This window comes from Caretta caretta, chromosome 8, assembly GCF_965140235.1.
Source record: "Caretta caretta isolate rCarCar2 chromosome 8, rCarCar1.hap1, whole genome shotgun sequence".
Lineage (NCBI taxonomy): Eukaryota > Metazoa > Chordata > Testudines > Cheloniidae > Caretta > Caretta caretta.
The window spans coordinates 43,986,630-44,005,924 of record NC_134213.1 but is presented as its reverse complement, the minus strand read 5'-3'; the positions used below and the strand labels follow the sequence as shown (position 1 = coordinate 44,005,924).

Here is a 19,295-nt window from a genome sequence, read left to right as displayed (position 1 = left end):
GTTTAAACACACCTGAAGGAAATTGGTTTAGGTGTGCGTGCTGTCTATAAGGTGTAAGAACTTTCCTTTATTCTCTTCTAAAATAATTTTTGAGTAAATAATTAAAAACAATGTCAATAAAATAGAACATTCCAGAAGCTTTTCTTTAAAGAAAAAGAAATTCCTAGACACCAACTGTAAGGCAGAATCCATGTTGAAATACTTATCAGTTAATTTAAACCAGTATGATTTGAACATTGTAGTTATTAAACACAAATATTTGAAAATCAGTAAGTTAGAATTTTCAAACCTCCATGTCTATGTCTGGAAATCCTCAGTTTCCAATGCTAACACCTTCCCCTCCCACATCCATTTATCTAAGTTTTTATAATGCACCCATCCCCAGTTCTTGAGCACCTCTTATTGTAGTATCTCAGTGCTATCCAACATGGCAGAATTTGATTTTCATTTCTTTGTAATTTGACTGATAACATTGATGTTTATATTTAAGCATTTTTTTCTTATTTTTCATTTTAAATTTTCAGTTATGGGACGCTTTGGGGCGAGTCAGACAATTATTTAATGACAGTAGACATTGAGATTCAAAAAGTAAAGCTTTATAACCATGAAATCACAAATTGTCAACATCACATGTCAAAATATACAAAGTAAATATCCTTAAATCAAACACTAATGAGTTCTCAAGCAGCATTTTTCTTTCTGTGCCTGTGTGTCCATTTTTATTATGGGATGGAAATATTTTGACATTGTTTTTTGTGTGTACGGTGAAATTGATGTTTACCAACATGTAGCGATAACAGTCAGATCCTTCCAAGCTTAATTTTGGGCTACAGGTTCCTGCTGTCCCAGAGAAAAACCCTGAATACTGGCCTGTAACTGTGAACCTGTCAACTATATGTCAGGAGAAGGCTCTGATGGTAGGATCCTGTAGCCTATGGCATAGTATCCCAAAGGCAATGGCAGAAAACCCATTGTTCAGAATATTTAAATGTGCTGTAGGAACAGTCCTGAACTGGCCTGGTGGACAGACCATATGACCTGTTAGATCTTTGCTGTTTCTGAATTCTGATTAGAGACTTGAGGCCAGAGTCCACAACCTTTGATTTTGTTGCTCTCTGCATATGGTCCATGGAAGTTCCTATGCTATCCACATGCGACTTTGGGCTGGGTGCCTCACTCTATCTAACCTCTTCAACCTCCCTAATATTGATCAGAGAATAACTTTTTCCATGACCACTCTGGATAAAATGACTATGCACTCCCCAAATGTCATCAAACCTCAAAAGGTAGGTCTGAAGGGTAGACAGTGGGTTACATCATTGTTCACACAAAAGACAAACGGTACTATTGTAATGCATGTATTGAACAGGAAGTCATACATTTTTTCATGTCATAGGCAGTGGGGTAAAAGGAGGATCAGTGACAGTGAAGGGATGATTATCATTAGAGGAGGAACATTTACTATTTTTAGGCTTGCTGCAGTTTGTTTTCTGAACAGTAACATTTTGATATTCTGAAATAATTTGCTGCAAAAGTCCTGGGAATGGCTGCAGCTGATAAGAGAGAATGCAGTTTAAAAATGAAAGGAGTAAGTCCTCTCCCAGAGCTCTCCAGCTACTCTCGCACGTGACACTAACTACAGTTTTACAGATCATAGAATATCAGGGTTAGAAGGGACCTCAGGAGGTCATCTAGTCCAACCCCCTGCTCAAAGCAGGACCAATCCTCAACTAAATCATCCCAGCCAGGGTTTTGTCAAGCCTGATCTTGGCAACGATCCATTTGCAGAATCGAACCGCTCCCAGCCACCCACACGCACGTCCTTTCCTGTGATGGGAACTCAAAGACCCGCATTGCTGCTCAGATTTAAACTTCATCCTTAGCTAGTAGCATCAGCATTCAAATACACAACTGTGAGATGCAAAGGGTGCTCTGCTACACACTGCAGTACTCGGGTTACCTTGTGAAATGCTGTTGAACACGCGGAGATGTGAACTTGTCATTCTGCAGCTGGAAGGTTTACAGGTATTATTGAAAAAGATTTAAATGTCATATGGTGGTGCCTAATCCCAGCACTTCTTCAGGATATCTCACATGTTGACCCAGTTCTGTGTAAGTAAAAGCAGGATGAATGTGAGCTTAGCTGGAAAGGAACCATTTTCTGCATGACTGTCAGTGTGCCATACCTCCTGAGCTGGTTAAATAAATGCTGATGAGGCAACTCAGCTCCTCTCAGAAATCTCTCAGCACCCTCCAGGATCAGACACTATGTTCTGGGCACCACATTACCAGTAAGATGCAGACAAATGAGGGAGTTCAGAAAAGCGCAGCAAAAACTAATAAAGGGATAGAAGAGCTGATTTCTGGGGAAAGATTAAAAGAACTAAATGTATAGCTTGTCTAAGCAATTGCTAGGAAGAGAGACTAAAAAGACTGGGACTGTGTATTTTAGGAGAGGTGAAATGAGACAATAATAAATGGTCTAGAGGAGGAAATCAGGTGCTCCGAGTTACCATCTCTAGTGCAACAAGACCAAAGGAATGTTCAATGAAAAGCAGCAAATTTTAAAAATGATAAAAGTAGAACACAGTCCATGATGTGGCTGTAGACTCATTGCCACATGCTGACCTTGAGGAAAAGAGCTTATCAGGATACTAAAAAAAGGGGTATTTATATGGTGTGACAAAGTTCCTCCTCTGCCTTGGTGGGTCCTGCGCTTATTGGCGGATTTGCTCTCCTCAAAGGTTCACGGCAGCCCTCAGTTTGGCCACTTTTGCTAGTTCACTCAGCTAACCTCATCACTGGCCAGCATGGGGAAAAGGAAGGAACAATCCCCGCAGTCTCTGCTGATCCACCTATTGGGTTGGGGGACAGGCCAGGGACCTTCTCCTCTGGTGGGACCCACAGTCCAGGTCAGCTCCTCTTATATCCAATAGAGGGAAGAGGGATGGCAGGAACCCGGGCCTGCCATCTACTCCGGGTTCCAGCCCAGGGCCCTGTGGATCACAGCTGTCTACTGTGTTTCTTGTAACAGCTGTGTGACAGCTGTAACTCCCTGGGCTACTTCCCCATAGTATCCTCCAAACACCTTCTTTATCCTCACCACAGGACCTTCCTCCTGATTCCAGTTAGTGTTTGTACTCCTCAGTCCTCCAGCAGCATGCCCTCTCACTCTCCGCTCCTTGCGCACCCCTCACTGACTAAAACGAGGTCCTTTTTAAACCAGGTGTCCTGATTAGCCTGCCTGTTGTTAGGGTATAGAAATTCAGGCCTGTCTGTAAAGGCCTACACTCTAAGAATTTAGGTGTATTCTTATTACTTAGCTAGTTATAGAGGTATAAAAGAAAGAATCAAAATGACTGTCTGCCAGTGTAAGGGCCTTCTCTTACTGTGGCAGTCTGAGGCCCTGTTCTTAGGCTAAGGCCTTTGGCTAAGCAGCAGATGCAGCCATAATCTTGGAAGCGACCGGTCACATCCTCACATTCCAAACTAATCACATTGAAAAGGTGCTATGGGCTGTTAGGAATACAGTCCTGTCCTAATAATGCCTATCACCTCCAGAGAAAGGGAAGAGCCTAGAAGATGTAAAAGGGAACTTAGTGATTATTCTGGAGTCTCCCCTGTTACCTTACCCAGGGGAAAGGGACCTGCTTAATCTAGGGCTAATATATCTGCCTTCTATCTCCCTTGACGTCTTCGAGGAGCAGTGAGCGCTGTCCGGGGTTCTCTGCTCGGTGTCCCCGTCAGGTTCCCTTTGTTTGACCCTTTGACCACACTCCTGTTCCTGTTATTTTATTAGTTGTCCCCTGAAATCACTTGGCTTCCAGGTCCTGTGGTCCCCTTAGGCTGGAGGGGGACCCTTTAGCAATGGGTGGGCTTCTGCCTGCCCACTTCGTGGATCCCAATAGGATCACTCTCCTGTAGCCATCTGGCCTGACCCTGTCACAATGGATAATGAGAACATCCAGGGTTATGTTAGACAGGATAAAAACATGTTTTTAGAAGGGCTATATGGCCCTGATCCTGCAAACAAGCATGTGTGTCCCTTTACTAGCATGAGTAGTCCTGTTTGTGGTAGTAAAGTTAAGCACATGCACAAATGTTGACAGGATCAAAGCCTATAAATCCTCATGCTTCAAAGCATAAGCTAGTCACCAACTTATGGGAGTAGGGAGAAACTTCCATTTTGGGAAAGGTATTCCATTTATTGTCTGCTATGGGCCTCCTTGCACATTCTGCTGAAGCATCTTAACCAGCCATTGTCAGAGAGAGATTGCTGGACTAGATGATCTGATTTCGGTATGGCAATCCTTTTGTCCCTGTAATAATCACCTATGAGAATTTGAAGAGTTCAGACACCAAAAGAGGAGAGGAATTATTTTAGAGAGTGGTACAAGTGGTTGTAGAGGAGTCAAGGGATAAAGTTAAAAAGAGAAAGTTTAGGCTGTCAGGAACATTTCCTGACTAAACAATAGTAGCCTTTGGAATAGTATCCCAATGGAAGTGGTCAAATTTAAATATTCGTTTAGCGATTATATTAATGTAAAAGATTTAATTAGCTGTGGATTTTTAAAAATCATTTAAAACTAGACTAGAGGAAAGCAGTAAAACATAGATTCTAAGGCCAGAAGGGACCGTTGTGATAATCTAGTCTGATCTGCTGCATAGCACAGGCCAGAGAACTGCCCAAAATAATTCCTTGAGCATGTCTTTTAGAAAAACATCCACTCTTGATGTAAAAATTGTCAGTGATGGAGAATCCACCATAATCCCTTGATAAGTTGTTCCAAAGGTTAATTACCCTTATTTCCTGTGTGAATTTGTCTCGCTTCAGCTTCTAGCCATTGGATTGTGTCAGACCTTTCTCTGCTAATTTGAAGTGCCCCCATGTAGATACTTACAGACTGATCAAGTCATCCCGTAACCTTCTCTTTGTTAAACTAAACAGATTTAGCTCCTTGAGTCTATCACTATAAGGCAGGTTTTCTAATCCTGTAATCATTCTCATGGCTCTTCTCTGAACCGTCTCCAGTTTATCAACATTCTTCTTGAATTTGTGGATACCAGAACTGGACACAGTATTCCACCTATTCTACTATTGAACAGTACAGGACCCAAGACAGATCCCTTGTGGAACCTGGTAGATATGCCTGCCCAGTTTGACTGCAAACTGTTGATAACTATTCTGAGTACCTTTTTTCAGCCAGTTGTACACCCACTTTGTAGTAATTTCATTTAGACTGGATTTCTCTAGTTTGCTTATGTGAATGTCATGTGGGACTGTGACAAAAGCCTTACTTAAAATCAAGGTATATTACATCCACTATTTCCGCCCATTCATTATGCCAGTAACTCTGTCAAAGAAGGAAATTAGGTTGGTTTTCATGAATTATTCCTGACAAATCCATCTTGGCTATTCCTTATCACCCTATTTTCATCTAGGTTCTTACAAATTGCTTGTTTAATAATTTGTTCCAGTATCTTTCCAGGTATCGAAGTTAGGCTGACTGGTCTGTAATTCCCAGGTCCTCTTTGTTCCCCTTTTTACAGATATAGATTATGTTTGCCCTCCTCTGGCCCTATTGGACCTCACCTGTCTGCCATGAGTTCTCAAAGATAATCACTAACAGTTCCAAGGTGGCTTCAGCTAGTTCCTTAAGTACCCTAGGGTGACTTTCATCAAGCCCTACCAACTTGAATACATCTAACTTATCTAAATATTTTGTAACCTGTTCTTTCCCTATTTTCCTATACTAATCTCTTGTAAAGTATCACTGTGAGCTGTTCAACACATGCTTTGCTCCATTTCAGGGGTGGCTGCATGTCACTGTTAGTTGATGTATTCTCTGTATGGTTCTTTAAAACACTGTGGACTCCTTTGGGGTGAAGTGGGCTCTAGAAATGTAGAAACTATGACTGTCACTTTATTTTATTCAGAGAGGATGCGCAGCAGCTGTCATACTGCACTACATAGCACATGGTGGATTTCAGTTACAGCTGGTAGATCTAAATTGAAAAGCAGAGCTTTGGGATACAGAATTCTGGGCTAGATGAGATACTCATCTGATTCTGATGACTTAAAATGCTGAGGATCCTTATCTCTTCAAACATGTTTGTTTAATATAAAGTGGTCTGCTGAGATTGTTTTCACTCCAGAATAACAGGATTTGCTGACTAATGAGAGACAATGAGAGCTTAAGGAGCAGCAGTTAACTAAATATACAGGAGGAGGCTGCTGAAATTGCCTTGAGCACCTAAGGTGTAAAAGGAGAGAAACAAACTACTTTAAGGTCAGGTAACTCACCTTCATGCCTGTTAACCAGTAAAATCTCTAAACAGCAACTAGAGCATTCTGCAGTTCCATAGCTATGGAATTTGCCACCTAGGCTACTCATTATCAAAGACTTCAGCCGCCTCCTCAGTGCAAAAAACCCAAACTTCCTTCCTAATCCCTCCCAGTCATAAATGACATGAGTAGTTCTGTGCTGGTTGCATTATCTGTTTTCATATTTAATTCTTTGAAAACCTCTTTTTTTGACTTCACTTAATACTGCCCCAGAAAGTAGGGGCCTTGCTGCAGAATTTAGGAGCACTTTACTAATAAATATGTAGGGCCTTTCCCATGGTAGAATGGATAGAACTCTTGTTACAGCTTTGCTGTCCTGGCTGATTTGCAGATAGAATATGGTGTTGTCTGTATCTTTACAGCAGGCTCTGCATCATGGCAGAAAATTAAACGTTCCTCTAATCATTTGAAATTTGTGCTCTCTCTACTGGAATGAACAAGATATTCCAAGAAGTCCTGTAAAGGTATCATGTGTCACCCATAACAGTTAATAAAAACTCTTTCCTTTTGGTTAGTAAAGAGCATGAAAAAACAGGTGTTCCATTTAGAAAATGTCCAGGCTAGCAGATGTCCTGCATGAGTCTGTCATTCCAAAATAACATGATTTGCACTCTAGTTTCTGGGGACTTCACTTTATATAAGTAATAGGAGCATTTCTCCTCCAGTATTCCATATTGTTAAGTTCCCTATGTACAGACTTCACATCTTGTTTAATCACATACAGTGTGGGGGGAGGTGACCAAGTAACACATGAATTCTTTATTTTTTCAGATCTGTTCCTCAGTCTGCGTGAGAAAATTGGTCCTCAGACATTCTTTTAGCTAAGATATGTTCTGGGATTCATCAGTGTTTGTGATAGTGGTGTGTGTGTTTTGGTTTTTTGGGGTGTTCTTTTTGTTTTGGTTTGGTTTTTTTGGTTGTTTTACAAGACCAAGTCCCTCTCCTCTGTACTTGAGCAAACCCCTTAACAAGCACAGGGACCAATTTAGCAAAAGTCTCTGCATTGATAAAGTACTTCGTGTGTTCTAAGGCAGTGCTTCTCAAGCTATCTGATGTGGGGGACCAGCAATTTTTTTTTCCAATGTGCGTGCAGATCGGCAGCCAATGGCTTGCGGACCGGCACCAGTCTGCGGACCATCACTTTGAGTAGCACTGTTCTAAGGAACTTTTCCTACTTGATTTCGCTGCTCATATCAGAAATGGAGCTATTGCTCACTTTTGCAGGAGTGTGGAGAGGATAGATTATCTGCAGAGCACTTTAAAATAATCAGATGAAAGGCTTGATATAAGTGCATTGGGTGCTATCCTCACAGTGTTGAAATCAAATGGGACTTCTGCCATTGACTTCAAGGGGGCTAGAATTTCACCCAGTCTCAGTATGGGAGAGGGATTAAAGGGTGTTTAACTTATCATGGAGAGGGATAAAAACAATTTTCAAGGCTCCATTGCTTGGAATATTTAAAAGTAGGGTTGTTGATTAATTGCAGTTAACTCACGCAATTAACTCAAAAAAGTTAATCGCAGTTTTAATTGCACTGCTAAACAATAGAAAACCAATTGAAATTGATTAAATATTTTTGCACGTTTTTCTACATTTTCAAATATATTGATTTCAATTACAACACAATACAAAGTATACAGTGCTCACTTGATATTATTTTTATTACGAATATTTGCACTGTAAAAATGATGAAATAGCATTTTTCAGTTCACCTCATACAAGTACTGTAGTGCAATCTCTATCGTGAAAGTGCAACTTACAAATGTAGATTTTTGTTGTTACATAATTGCACTCAAAACCAAAACAATATAAAACTTTAACGCCTACAAGACCACTCAATCCTACTTCTTGTTTAGCCAATCATTAAGAGAAACAAGTTTGTTTACATTTGCAGAAGATAATGCTGCCCGCTTCTTATTTACAATATCACCTGAAAGTGAGAACAGGCATTCGCATGGCACTTTTGTAGCAGGCACTGCAAGGAATTTACATGCCAGATATGCATAATATTTGTATGCCCCTTTGTGCTTCGGCCACCAGTCCAGAGGACATGCTTCCATGCTGATGATGCTCATTAAAAAAATGTGTTAATTAAATTTGTGACTCAACTCCTTGGGGGAGAATTGAATATCTTCTGCTCTATGTTTTACCTGCATTCTGACATATATTTCATGTTATAGCTGTCTCCGATGATGACCCAGCACATGTTCATTTTAAGAATACTTTCACTGCAGATTTGACAAAATGCAAAGAAGGTACCAGTGTGAGATTTTTCTAAAGATAGCTACAGCACTCGACCCAAGTTTTAAGAATCTGAAGTGCCTTCCAAAATCTGAGAGGGAGGAGGTGTGGAACATGCTTTCAGTAGTCTTAAAAGAGGAAAACTCTGATGCGGAAACTACAGAACCTGAACCACCAAAAAAGAAAATCAACCTGCTGGTGGCATCTACTCATGATGATGAAAATGAATATGCATTGATCCGCACTGCTTTGGATCGTAATTGAGCAGAACCCATTAGCAGCATGGACACATGTCCTTTGGAATGTTGGTTGAAGCATGAAGGGACATATGATGAAGTGGGCTGTAGCCCACGAAAGCTTATGCTCTAATAAATTTGCTAGTCTCTAAGGTGCCGCAAGTACTCCTATTCTTTTTGCAGATACAGACTAACACGGCTGCTACTCTGAAATATGAATCTTAGCGCATCTGGCACGTAAATATCTTGTGACACCGGCTACAACAATGCCATGCAAACGCCAGTTTTCACTTTCAGTTGACATTATAAACAAGAAGCAGGCAGCATTATTTCCTGCAAATGTAAACAGACTTGTTTGTCTGAGCGATTGGCTGACCAAGAAGTAGGACTGACTGGACTTGTAGGCTCTAAAGTTTTACATTGCTTTATTTTTGAATGCAGTTATTTTTCATACATAATTCTACATTTGTTAGTTCAACTTTCAGGATCAAGAAATTGCACTACAGTACCTCTATTAAGTGAACTGAAAAATACTATTTCTTTTGTATTTTACGATGCAAGTATTTGTAATAAAAATAAATATAAAGTGAGCACTGTACACTTTGTATGATGTCAAGTATCAGGAGGTAGCTGTGTTAATGTGTATCCACAAAAACAACAAGGAGTCCTGTGGCACTTTAAAGACTAACAGACTTATTTGGGCATAAGCTTTCGTGGGTAAAAAAAAACTTCAATCTAAGAAGTGTTTTTTTACCCACGAAAGCTTATGCCCAAATAAATCTGCTAGTCTTTAAGGTGCCACCGGACTCCTTGCTGTTACTGTACACTTTGTATTCTGTGTTATAATTGAAATCAATATATTTGAAAATGTAGAAAACATCCTAAAATATTTAAATAAATGGTATTATATTATTGTTTAGCAGCACGATTAATCACAATTAATTTGTTTGAATTATACGATTAATCGTGATTAATGTTTTTAATCGCTTGACAGCCCTACTTAAAAGTAGATTAGATAAAATGCTAGAAAATGTGCTTCAGGGAGTAATCCTGTAGTGGCCACAGAACACAGTTCAATGGCCTATTAGCTGTCTCATCTTAAATATTTATACTGCTGTTCCCAAACTATGTTAGATGATAGTTAAGATTGTTCAGTCTAGTCCAAAGGAGATGTACCATTATGCACATCACTTTTTTATGAGAAATTTGGAAATCACTAGCTACGGTTAATTAATAGTGCTGACACCAACAAACCCTGATGGATGGGGAGGTTTAACTTAACTCTTTCTCTGTAGTGATACCTTGATGGAAAACCTGCCAGAAACTCTCACAAGCTCATTGTTCCATCTATAATACATACAATATAAGTGGAGGGAATTGCCACAAAGAAACCTAGAGCAAATTGATAAATGGATTATCATGCATAAGAATTTAAGAATGGCCATACTGGGTCAGACCGTGGTCTATCTTGCCCTGTATCCTCTCTCTGACAGTGGCCAGTACCAGAACTTCAGGGGAAGTGTACAGAACAGGGCAATTTTGGAGAGCTGTACCCCTGTCTTCCCCTCCAGGCTTCTGTCAGTCAAAGGTTTAGGGTTGCTCTGAGCACGAGGCTACCTCCCTGACCATCTTGGCTAATGGCCATTGATGGACCTATCCTCCATCAACTCACTTAATCCTTTTTTGAACCCAGTTATACTTTTGGCCTTCACAACATCCCCGGGCAATAAGTTCCACAGATTAATTGTGCATTGTGTGAAAAAGTATTTCCTCTTCTTTATATTAAACCAGCTGCATGCACTTTTGAGCGTATCATGTACCTGCCCTTACCCACTGGTACTTTTTTCTTAACTTGAAAATTGACTTGTTTTCAAATATTTTGCGTATGCTTGCAGCTACTTTTGTGGGGACACTGCATTTAGGGAGGGATCTGCTTTTAATTTTTGCTTGCGGCCTCTTCCAAATTTCATTACATCCTTACGGCCTATTGAGCTGAGATATGGGCACCCTTTGGGAAAAATGGGACACAGTCACGTGCAGCAAGACAATTAGCAAATCAGTTAGGAGTCTGTAATGAGAACTAATGAATCTATAGGTAGCTATTCATGTCCACACTGTTTAGTGGCACCAGGTACAGACGTTAGAGGGCTTATTCCTTCACCCGCTTACTTCCCTGGTCCTTCTCACATGAACAGAGAGCAACAATACCCGAAGTCCGAAGGTGCAAACAATTCCATGTTTATTGGGGTGAACTTCCAGCAAGCAATGATTCCAGTTTCCTTCCTTAGTGTCCCCCTTTCCAGCTCTGGCACCACAGAGCCTTGCCTGTGTCCCTGTTCCCATTTCCCCCCCCCCCCCATAGCAAAACATGATTCCAATTCCCCCACCCCTATTCCCCATTCCCCCCTTTCTTCCTGATTGACTGCAGACTATATAGTAAAACTTGAGTTCTGCTTAGCTATACCTTAACCAATCATTTTACTGAAATTTAACTAACCAATCCTAACATATTATAACATGATTATCTAACCAATTATATCCCACCACCTTAATTAGTTTACACCCAACACAATTAATTATACAGCAGACAGAAACAATCACAGAACCAGACAGATTATACAGACAAACAAAAGGGAAATGAGGACTACAGTGATAGAACAACAAAGAAATGAGGATTTCACATCCCAACTATTGATAAGTGAGTTCTTGCCAGACAGGATGCTATCAAACTAAGTTTTCTTTTACATCTTCTAGGCTCTTCCCTTTCTCTGGAGGTGATAGGCATTATCAGGACAGGACCGTATTCCTAACAGCCCATAGCACCTTTTCAATGTGATTAGTTTGGAATGTAAGGATGTGACCATACATTTCTCAGTTTATGGATGCCTCTGCTGCTTAGCCAAAGGCCTTAGCCTAAGAACAGGGCCTCAGACTGTCATAGTAGGGGAAGGCCCTTACACCGGCAGACAGTGATTTTGATTCTTTCTTTTATACCTCTATAACTAGGTAAGTGATAAGAATACACCTAAATTCTTGACGTATAAGCCTTTGCAGACAGACCTGAATATCTATATCCTAACAACTCTGAGTTTGTATACTATACAGATGTATTTGCAAATTGAAGTAACATTGTTAAACAGAAGGTAATTAAATAATCTACTGAAAGAATGTGGTGATGTCTAGCCCAATGAAAATAAATGTCACTCTTCCGGAAACCCACCCCGTGGTAGGTGTGGTTGGTCTATTAGGCCAACGCGCCTTAAATCAGAATCAAATATAGGTAATCCCATCTCCTGTAGGTGGGCTCTTTGGAATAACAAGCCACAGTGAGCAGGGACTACAGAGTGCGTGTAAGTGTATCCGAGGCTGAGATTGAAACTCGACTGCTAGGCATTTGTTGTGGAGAAAAAAATCCTGGCTTTGAGGTGGGAGTGCTATATAAAAGGCTTTTTGATTAAAGGGCAAAGATTTGATATTTGCATCAAATAAGTGCCGTGCTTTTCTTTGCCTGAAAAGTCCTCTCTTGTGAAGGCACAGAGTTCAACAGCAGAACCAAATGCATTATACTGAATGACTCACTGATGTAAGCACAGGAGGAGAATCAAGCCCTTGGGTTGATCTCGCTCCAACTTTGAACAATTCTATTATTTCCCATTTTTTGCAAGTCCTGCATAGTATGTCTAGGCCTTTTAATTTTATTCTTCTAGACATGAGCACTAATGTCTTCTCTTGAACCATGGGGAGCAGTGGGCTATTGCCTGCTCTCTTTTCCCATCACAAAACACATACTCTAGAAATCAAGTCAAATGAAACATGGCAAAGATAAACTATAATCATAAGAGGTGTAAGGTCCATTTGCAGTGGGTGCCAGGAGTCACCTGGTGACACTGTTGCATAGTCTTGTATGTTCTTTTTCTAATGTGTGAGCAGTTTCTGAAGACATGCTGTGATGTTAGTTTTGTGATGCATAGTCTATTTAGGGGTGCTGTTGCAAACAGCAGGGACATTTGATCTCTGCCTGCATCTCCCTAAAAGTCTTATTTACCCCTTGGTACCAGGAGTCCTGAAGCTGCAGTTGAAGGGCCCCTTACTGCAAGCACATGCTTGAGTAACTTGAGTAGTGTACTTAGTCTTATTGACTTCAGTGGATCTGCTCATGTGAGTTAAGTTACTCATTTTTTTTGTATGCATTTGAGGACTGGGCCATAGTCATTAGTGTATCTTGTATTAGTTTGGCTACTGGCAAATCTGGACTATCATATCATATTGTATCACCAGCCAGTTACAGCACAATTAGTATCACACACAGCCCTGTCTCATACAGTATTCTCAGTTGGCCTATATTAAAGCCGTATAGAGAATCCTTCTTTGGCTCAGCTCTCTCACCACAGACATGGTTCCTCACTGTCCTGCCCTTTGTGCAATCACACCTGTGCAAAAGAGGCATTACCCACTACCCTGTTACAATAGTAGTGTTTTACACATCCTTTCTACAGGCGTGAATGGGGAAACAGGCCATGCACATTTTTTCACACATCTCATCCAGGCTCAAACTGCCCATGCTTTTTGTAATTGCCATAAGGAGTGGAGAGGAAATCGCCATATGTCAGTCATCAGAGGAGCAAGGGCTTTGAAGATTTGTCAATCTCTTATTCTTAAAAGCACAGAGGTTTACATGCTGAGCTCAGTCACTGCTTCTACTTGCTACATTTGATCGTGAAATAGAGAATTTCCAGTACAGCACACTCCAGCCTTGACATTTTGCATTGGTGTCTGGAGTGAGGAATTCTGCACATAAGCCTGACCATGTTTTTCTCTCTACAGGTCAAATCAAGAGAGAGAACACTACCAGATGAAAGGGAGTTTTGTGCTGCTGTCAGGACAATAACAGAAGCGGTCAAGCTAAAACTATCAGATCTTAAATACCATTGTGCCCATAAAAAAAATGGAATGCATGGTCCATACAGGCTGGTATTTAAAGAAAAGCGTTCTGCTAACAAAACAGGTTTCCTCAGTTCGGTATCGAAGGAGCCCATTACAAATGTTGTTAATGCCACAGAGGTGATCAGCAAACTGCAAATGGAAGAGGCCACTCTGAAGAGGGAGCTGAAGCAGCTGCAGGAAGAGTGCAGACATAAGCTGGATGAGATTGCAGAAGGGCTGGTTGGAGTGATTTGTATCCCACCTATGAAGAGATAAGTTCTCTTCAAGAAAGGACAAGGGAATAGAGCCGTTTGATCAGAAGACATATTACAAACCATGGTCTGAGAGTGGGTAAAATGAAGAGCTGAATGTGGTTCTAATTCTCAGCCTTGAAAAGAAAATTTGTCACTTCTTTATAATATGCACTGGGGCCAGAACACTGCACCCTTAATGGTTCTGTCTGCTGCCCCTTATTACTTACCTTACCAATTAAATTCTGCAGCAGGTTTTAGAGGGCGTGGGGTGTTTTTAAATCTCTCCTTCATGTAGATTTCTGATGCTTCTGCCAGGCACAGGCTCACTTTCAGAACTCTCTGTTTCTAGACACACGGTATTTGCAGGTCTGCAGACTGAAATACTAATTGCATTCAGCATTTACCAGCAAGTGAGCGTATTTATGACTCATAAAACCCCAGATACTGAGCAGAGATGAGTGCGGCCTTCGATGCTGAAAGGTATGCAAAGCACCAAGAATGTGCAGAAAAGGCTGCTATTTAGTTCAGCTAGTTATATATTGGGTAGCAAGGCACAGAATACATACAATTATCACAAAACAGATACAAAATGCTTAGTAGCAAATAAAAGTGACATCTTCTATATACACAGGCATGATGCACTTCAAATGATCAGATTCTCTATAGAAACACCCATTTTTATTAAACTATGTATTCAGTTATGAAGCACAGTAATATAATTTATATATTCACTAGAGAATGGTTTCAGAGTAACAGCCGTGTTAGTCTGTATTCGCAAAAAGAAAAGGAGGACTTGTGGCACCTTAGAGACTAACCAGTTTATTTGAGCATAAGCTTTCGTGAGCTACAGCTCACTTTATCGGATGCATCCGATGAAGTGAGCTGTAGCTCATGAAAGCTTATGCTCATGTAAGGTTTTATGTTTTATGTTTATTTTATGCTCATGAAAGCTTATGCTCAAATAAATTGGTTAGTCTCTAAGGTGCCACAAGTACTCCTTCACTAGAGAATGTTTCTGTAAAATAGAAATAAGGCCTTAAATTCCAAGCTTTAAGAAACCCATCGTCTACATCTGGAGACATCCCCCCCAGAAAGTAAAGCCTTTCATTTGACAGTAGCTTTTCATCCCTTTCTGTTTGCTTTCAGTAAGAAACTGCTTTTATTCTTGTGATTTTCCTTCAGAAATAAAAACACAATTTGCTTTTCATTTGTGAATTGCAATGAGCAGCAGGATTACCTTGGTTTGGATTTCTGTCCATTACTCCCAGCTCTTCTGTTTGGGTGATTAACAGTTGCCTGTGACTCAAAAACCAAAAGTAAAAGTGCATTTAAGGACATTATCATGTTCAAGTATTAGCATCATCATTGTTGTGAGATGAAGTAAGGTTGGGGGAGAGGGGCAAGGGCTGACTCTTCATTCCGCTGCCAGATCTGAATTCTCTGCTGAGTTGCACTATCATTGGCATTTCTCATGCATTGTGCACAGGTGTCAATGACGATGCCAGGTGTAAAACAGCAGAGAGCAAGAGCTGGGTGCCCAGCCTTGGCCCAACTGAAAGCCATGTCACCAACCTACCAGAGACCACAGGAGTGCACCTCATTTGCATAATGTGGGCCAGAGTGTAGCTACCCATGTCTTCAGTACGGAGGTCGTACCATATTTCCCATAGACCAAAGCAGAGGGGGGTGCAGTGGTGTGTGAAGCCTTTGTGAGCCACGCTGGAGGCTGGGCTCCCATGTACTGGGGTACCTGAGTGCACTAGTAGAGTAATCCAGCTATTGTGGCAGGGATCACATGGGCTGTGGCCAGGGCTCACCATGGTGCGGCCTTGAAACTAGCCGATGCTGTGAGAAAGTTTAGTTCTGTGCATAAGCCCCAAAGAAGTAGAGAGAATGATTGTATTAATACTTATGTCCCCAAACTTAATATTAATCCCCAAACTCTTCTCCCCAGGATACTCCCCACAGAACCACGTCCAAATGCCCTACACAGAGCTGGTTCTGCACTCTGCAGCTCTAGCTCATCTCTAGCCTGTTGCTCACCAGTCTTGTCATATTGTTGTATGCCAAGCTTGTATCCACTTAAGCTAGCAATCATTACTCTGGTTTTAATACCAGGACATGAACTCATTTCCTAACTGCAAATATTTGTCAGTACACAGTAGTTACAATGCAGTGTGTTTTTAACATTCACCGGACAATCCCATTTCAGTCTAGACTGGAACTGGCAGAGCATGGGTGCCCTACTTGACCCTGATTATTTCCTCTCTGGAGAAATGTAAAAATTGTGTTGCTATAAAAACAGCTACAAAGAGTCCTCGGCAGCTGTATTTACTGCATGACACAAGCAAATCATATTCACAGACAAGCTGTGTTATTGAAGGGACGCTGTCAGAACAAACATTAAATCCACTATTGCTGGTGCTGTCACCTAGCAATGTTAAAACTGGAATCATCTGAAAAACCAATTGTCTTTATGCCACTGATGCCATTTGGTTACTTTTTGCACCTGAGACCATCCGGGCAATGAAACTAGCCAGTTTAACTTTCTTGGCCTGATTTCCAATGGCCTTGCATCTCGTGTACTCGTTCGCACAATGTATAAAGTGGGTTTAAAATGCTGCCACCGCCATGAGTGGAGAGGTCTTCTTTGAGTGCTTGCTCATGTCTGTTCCATAGTAGGTGTGTGTGCTCGTCACATGCACCGGCGCTGGAAGTTTTTCCCTCAGTGGTATCCATAGGGGACCAGCTCTGGCACCAACTAGAGTGGTGCACGTATGCACCAGTATAAGGAGCGCTGTCAGCTCCTCCGTCCCTCAATTCCTTCTTACCGCCAGTGTCGGTGCAGGAATGTCTCCTTGCCTTGGCTTGTCTCCTTGCCTCCTTACCTTCTCAACTGTGCCTAGTTGTGAATCATTTGTGGATAGTTATTAGAAAGTTTGTAGAGTTTATTAGTGCCTAAGTTAGAAATAGTTAGTCCCATACAGGATTTAGCCTAGGGACAGGGCATGCCCCAACCCCTGGGCTTCAAACCTTGTGACCGCTGCAAAAAATCTGCTAGTCAGCAATTCCCATCAAAGCTGCCTGAAGTGCTTAGGGGAAACCCATGTGAGTGAGAAGTGTCGCATTTGTAAGAGCGTCAGATCACAAACCAAAAAGGAGCGGTTCATTCAACTTAGAGCATTCTTTATGGAGTCAGCCCTTGCACCAGCCTCAGAGCTGGCTAGATCAGCCTTCACTCCAAGCACTGCAGCCTCAGTGCAGAGCGCACAGAAGGCACTGACCTCCGTCTGGCACCGATCCCTATCCCCAGTACCAGCTAAAAAGCAAAGAAAGGCCAGGAGAGGGCGTTCACCTACATCCTGTAAAGGGAAGGAGAGAGTCAGAGGAGAGTGCGGGGCAGTTCTTCCCCTGTGGATGGTGGCCAGGCCTCAGCATCCATTGAGTTGTAGAGTCCTCTTCAAGACCCGCCTGCCGCCCTGGGAAGTCGCAGAAGCACTCGGCACCTGGCAGTGCCGTCCATGCTGGAGGCCTTTCAGGCCACTAAGGACATATTGTCCCTTCCGGTGCTGCTCATGTCGGCCCGCGAGGTGCCCCTGTCATAACCATAAGGGTAGCCTAAAATTCCTCCTTACCTGTAAGGGGTTAAGAAGCTGAAATAACCTGGTTGGCACCTGACCAAAGGAACCAATGGGGACAAAAGATACTTTCAAATCTTGGGGGGTTAGGGGAGAGGCTTTATTTTGGGTTATTTGTTTCTGTGTTTGTTTGCTCTTGGGACTAAGAGGGACCGGACATCAACCCATGTCTTCCAAACTGTTCTGAACCAGTCTCTCATATTCCAGAAATTGTACGTACAACCAGGCAAGGCGTATTAGTTTATCTTTTACTCAACTTGTGAATTTTCCCTTTGCTGGAGGGAGGTTTATCCCTGTTTTGTTGTAACTTTGAAACTAAGGCTAGAGGGGTTTTTTCTGTGTTTTGTGCATCTTTTGTTACCCTGTAAAGTTATCTTCCAACCTGATTTTACAGAGGGGATATTTACCTTTTCTCTCTTTTTTTTTTAAATACAATTCTTCTTTTAAGAACTGATTGATTTTTTTTTTTCAGTGTCCAAGGATCCAGGGATTTAGGTCTGTGTTCACTTTGTAACCAGTTGGTTAGGATATTATTCTCAAGCCTCCCCAGGAAAGGGGGTGTAAGGGTTTGGGGGAATATTTGGGGGAACAGGAACTCCAGGTGGTCCTTTCCCTGGTTCTTTGTCTAAATCACTTGGTGGTGGCAGCATACTGTTCAAGGACAAAGTGGAGTTTGTGCCTTGGGAAAGTTTTTAACCTAAGCTGGTAAAAATAACCTTAGAGGGTCTTGCATGCGGGTCCCTACGTCTGTACCCCAGAGTTCAAAGTGGGGAAGGAACCCTGACAGCCCCATTTGAGGGTTATACCCGCCCTGGAACCCTTCCAGTGGTCACCATCCATGCAGCACCGGTCTCTGCTGCAGGGGGTGCCCCCCCAGCGCTTGCCTGAACAGCACCACCAGCCCCCGGATACAGGTCGGCTTACCTGTCTAAGTGCTCGTCATCATTCCCCAGACTCTAGGCAGCGTTCCCCATGATCCCGGCGTTGATCACCGGCTGTCTGGTGCAGACTTGTGGAGACACATCGCCAGTCCCCAGAGTCACGGTGCCTGGAGCATCCGAGTTAGTCTCCAAACTCACAGCACCACTCCAGACAGTCGAGACACCAGTCCCTGGAGTCCCGTCACAGGTCTCCGGATCGCCAGTACGGATCCCCGTGGGCATGTTGACAGTGTCCGAGATCATAGAATATCAGGGTTGGAAGGGACCTCAGGAGGTCATCTAGTCCAGCCCCCTGCTCAAAGCAGGACCGATCCCCAATTAAATCATCCCAGCCAGGGCTTTGTCAAGCCTGACCTTAAAAACTTCTAAGGAAGGAGATTCCACCACCTCCCTAGGCAATGCATTCCAGTGTTTCACCACCTTCCTAGTGAAAGTTTTTCCTAATGTCCAACCTAAATCTCCCCCACTGCAACTTGAAACCATTACTCCTTGTTCTGTCATCTGCTACCACTGAGAACAGTCTAGAGGCATCCTCTTTGGAATCCTCTTTCAGGTAGTTGAAAGCAGCCATCAAATCCCCCCTCATTCTTCTCTTCTGTATACTAAACATCCCCAGTTCCCTCAGCCTCTCCTCATAACTCATGTGTTCCAGTCCCCTAATCATTTTTGTTGCCCTCCACTGGACTCTTTCCAATTTTTCCACATCCTTCTTGTA

The 19,295-nt window shown here is 42.1% G+C and overlaps 1 protein-coding gene across 4 annotated transcripts in view; it reads left to right on the top strand.

Moving 5' to 3' along the window:
• Positions 1 to 19,295, top strand: part of TEDC1 (tubulin epsilon and delta complex 1) — a 201,261-nt gene that overhangs the window by 157,260 nt on the left and 24,706 nt on the right. For 3 of the 4 annotated variants that reach the window (XM_048862430.2, XM_048862428.2, XM_048862426.2), the window contains one exon: positions 13,649 to 15,208. The exons of the other annotated variant lie outside the window; for it this stretch is intronic. In XM_048862430.2, coding sequence (XP_048718387.2) covers positions 13,649 to 14,023 — 375 coding nt within the window. In that variant the 3' untranslated portion in view covers positions 14,024 to 15,208. Of the gene's footprint in view, positions 1 to 13,648; positions 15,209 to 19,295 lie in introns of those variants that run through there. 4 annotated transcript variants of the gene reach the window in all.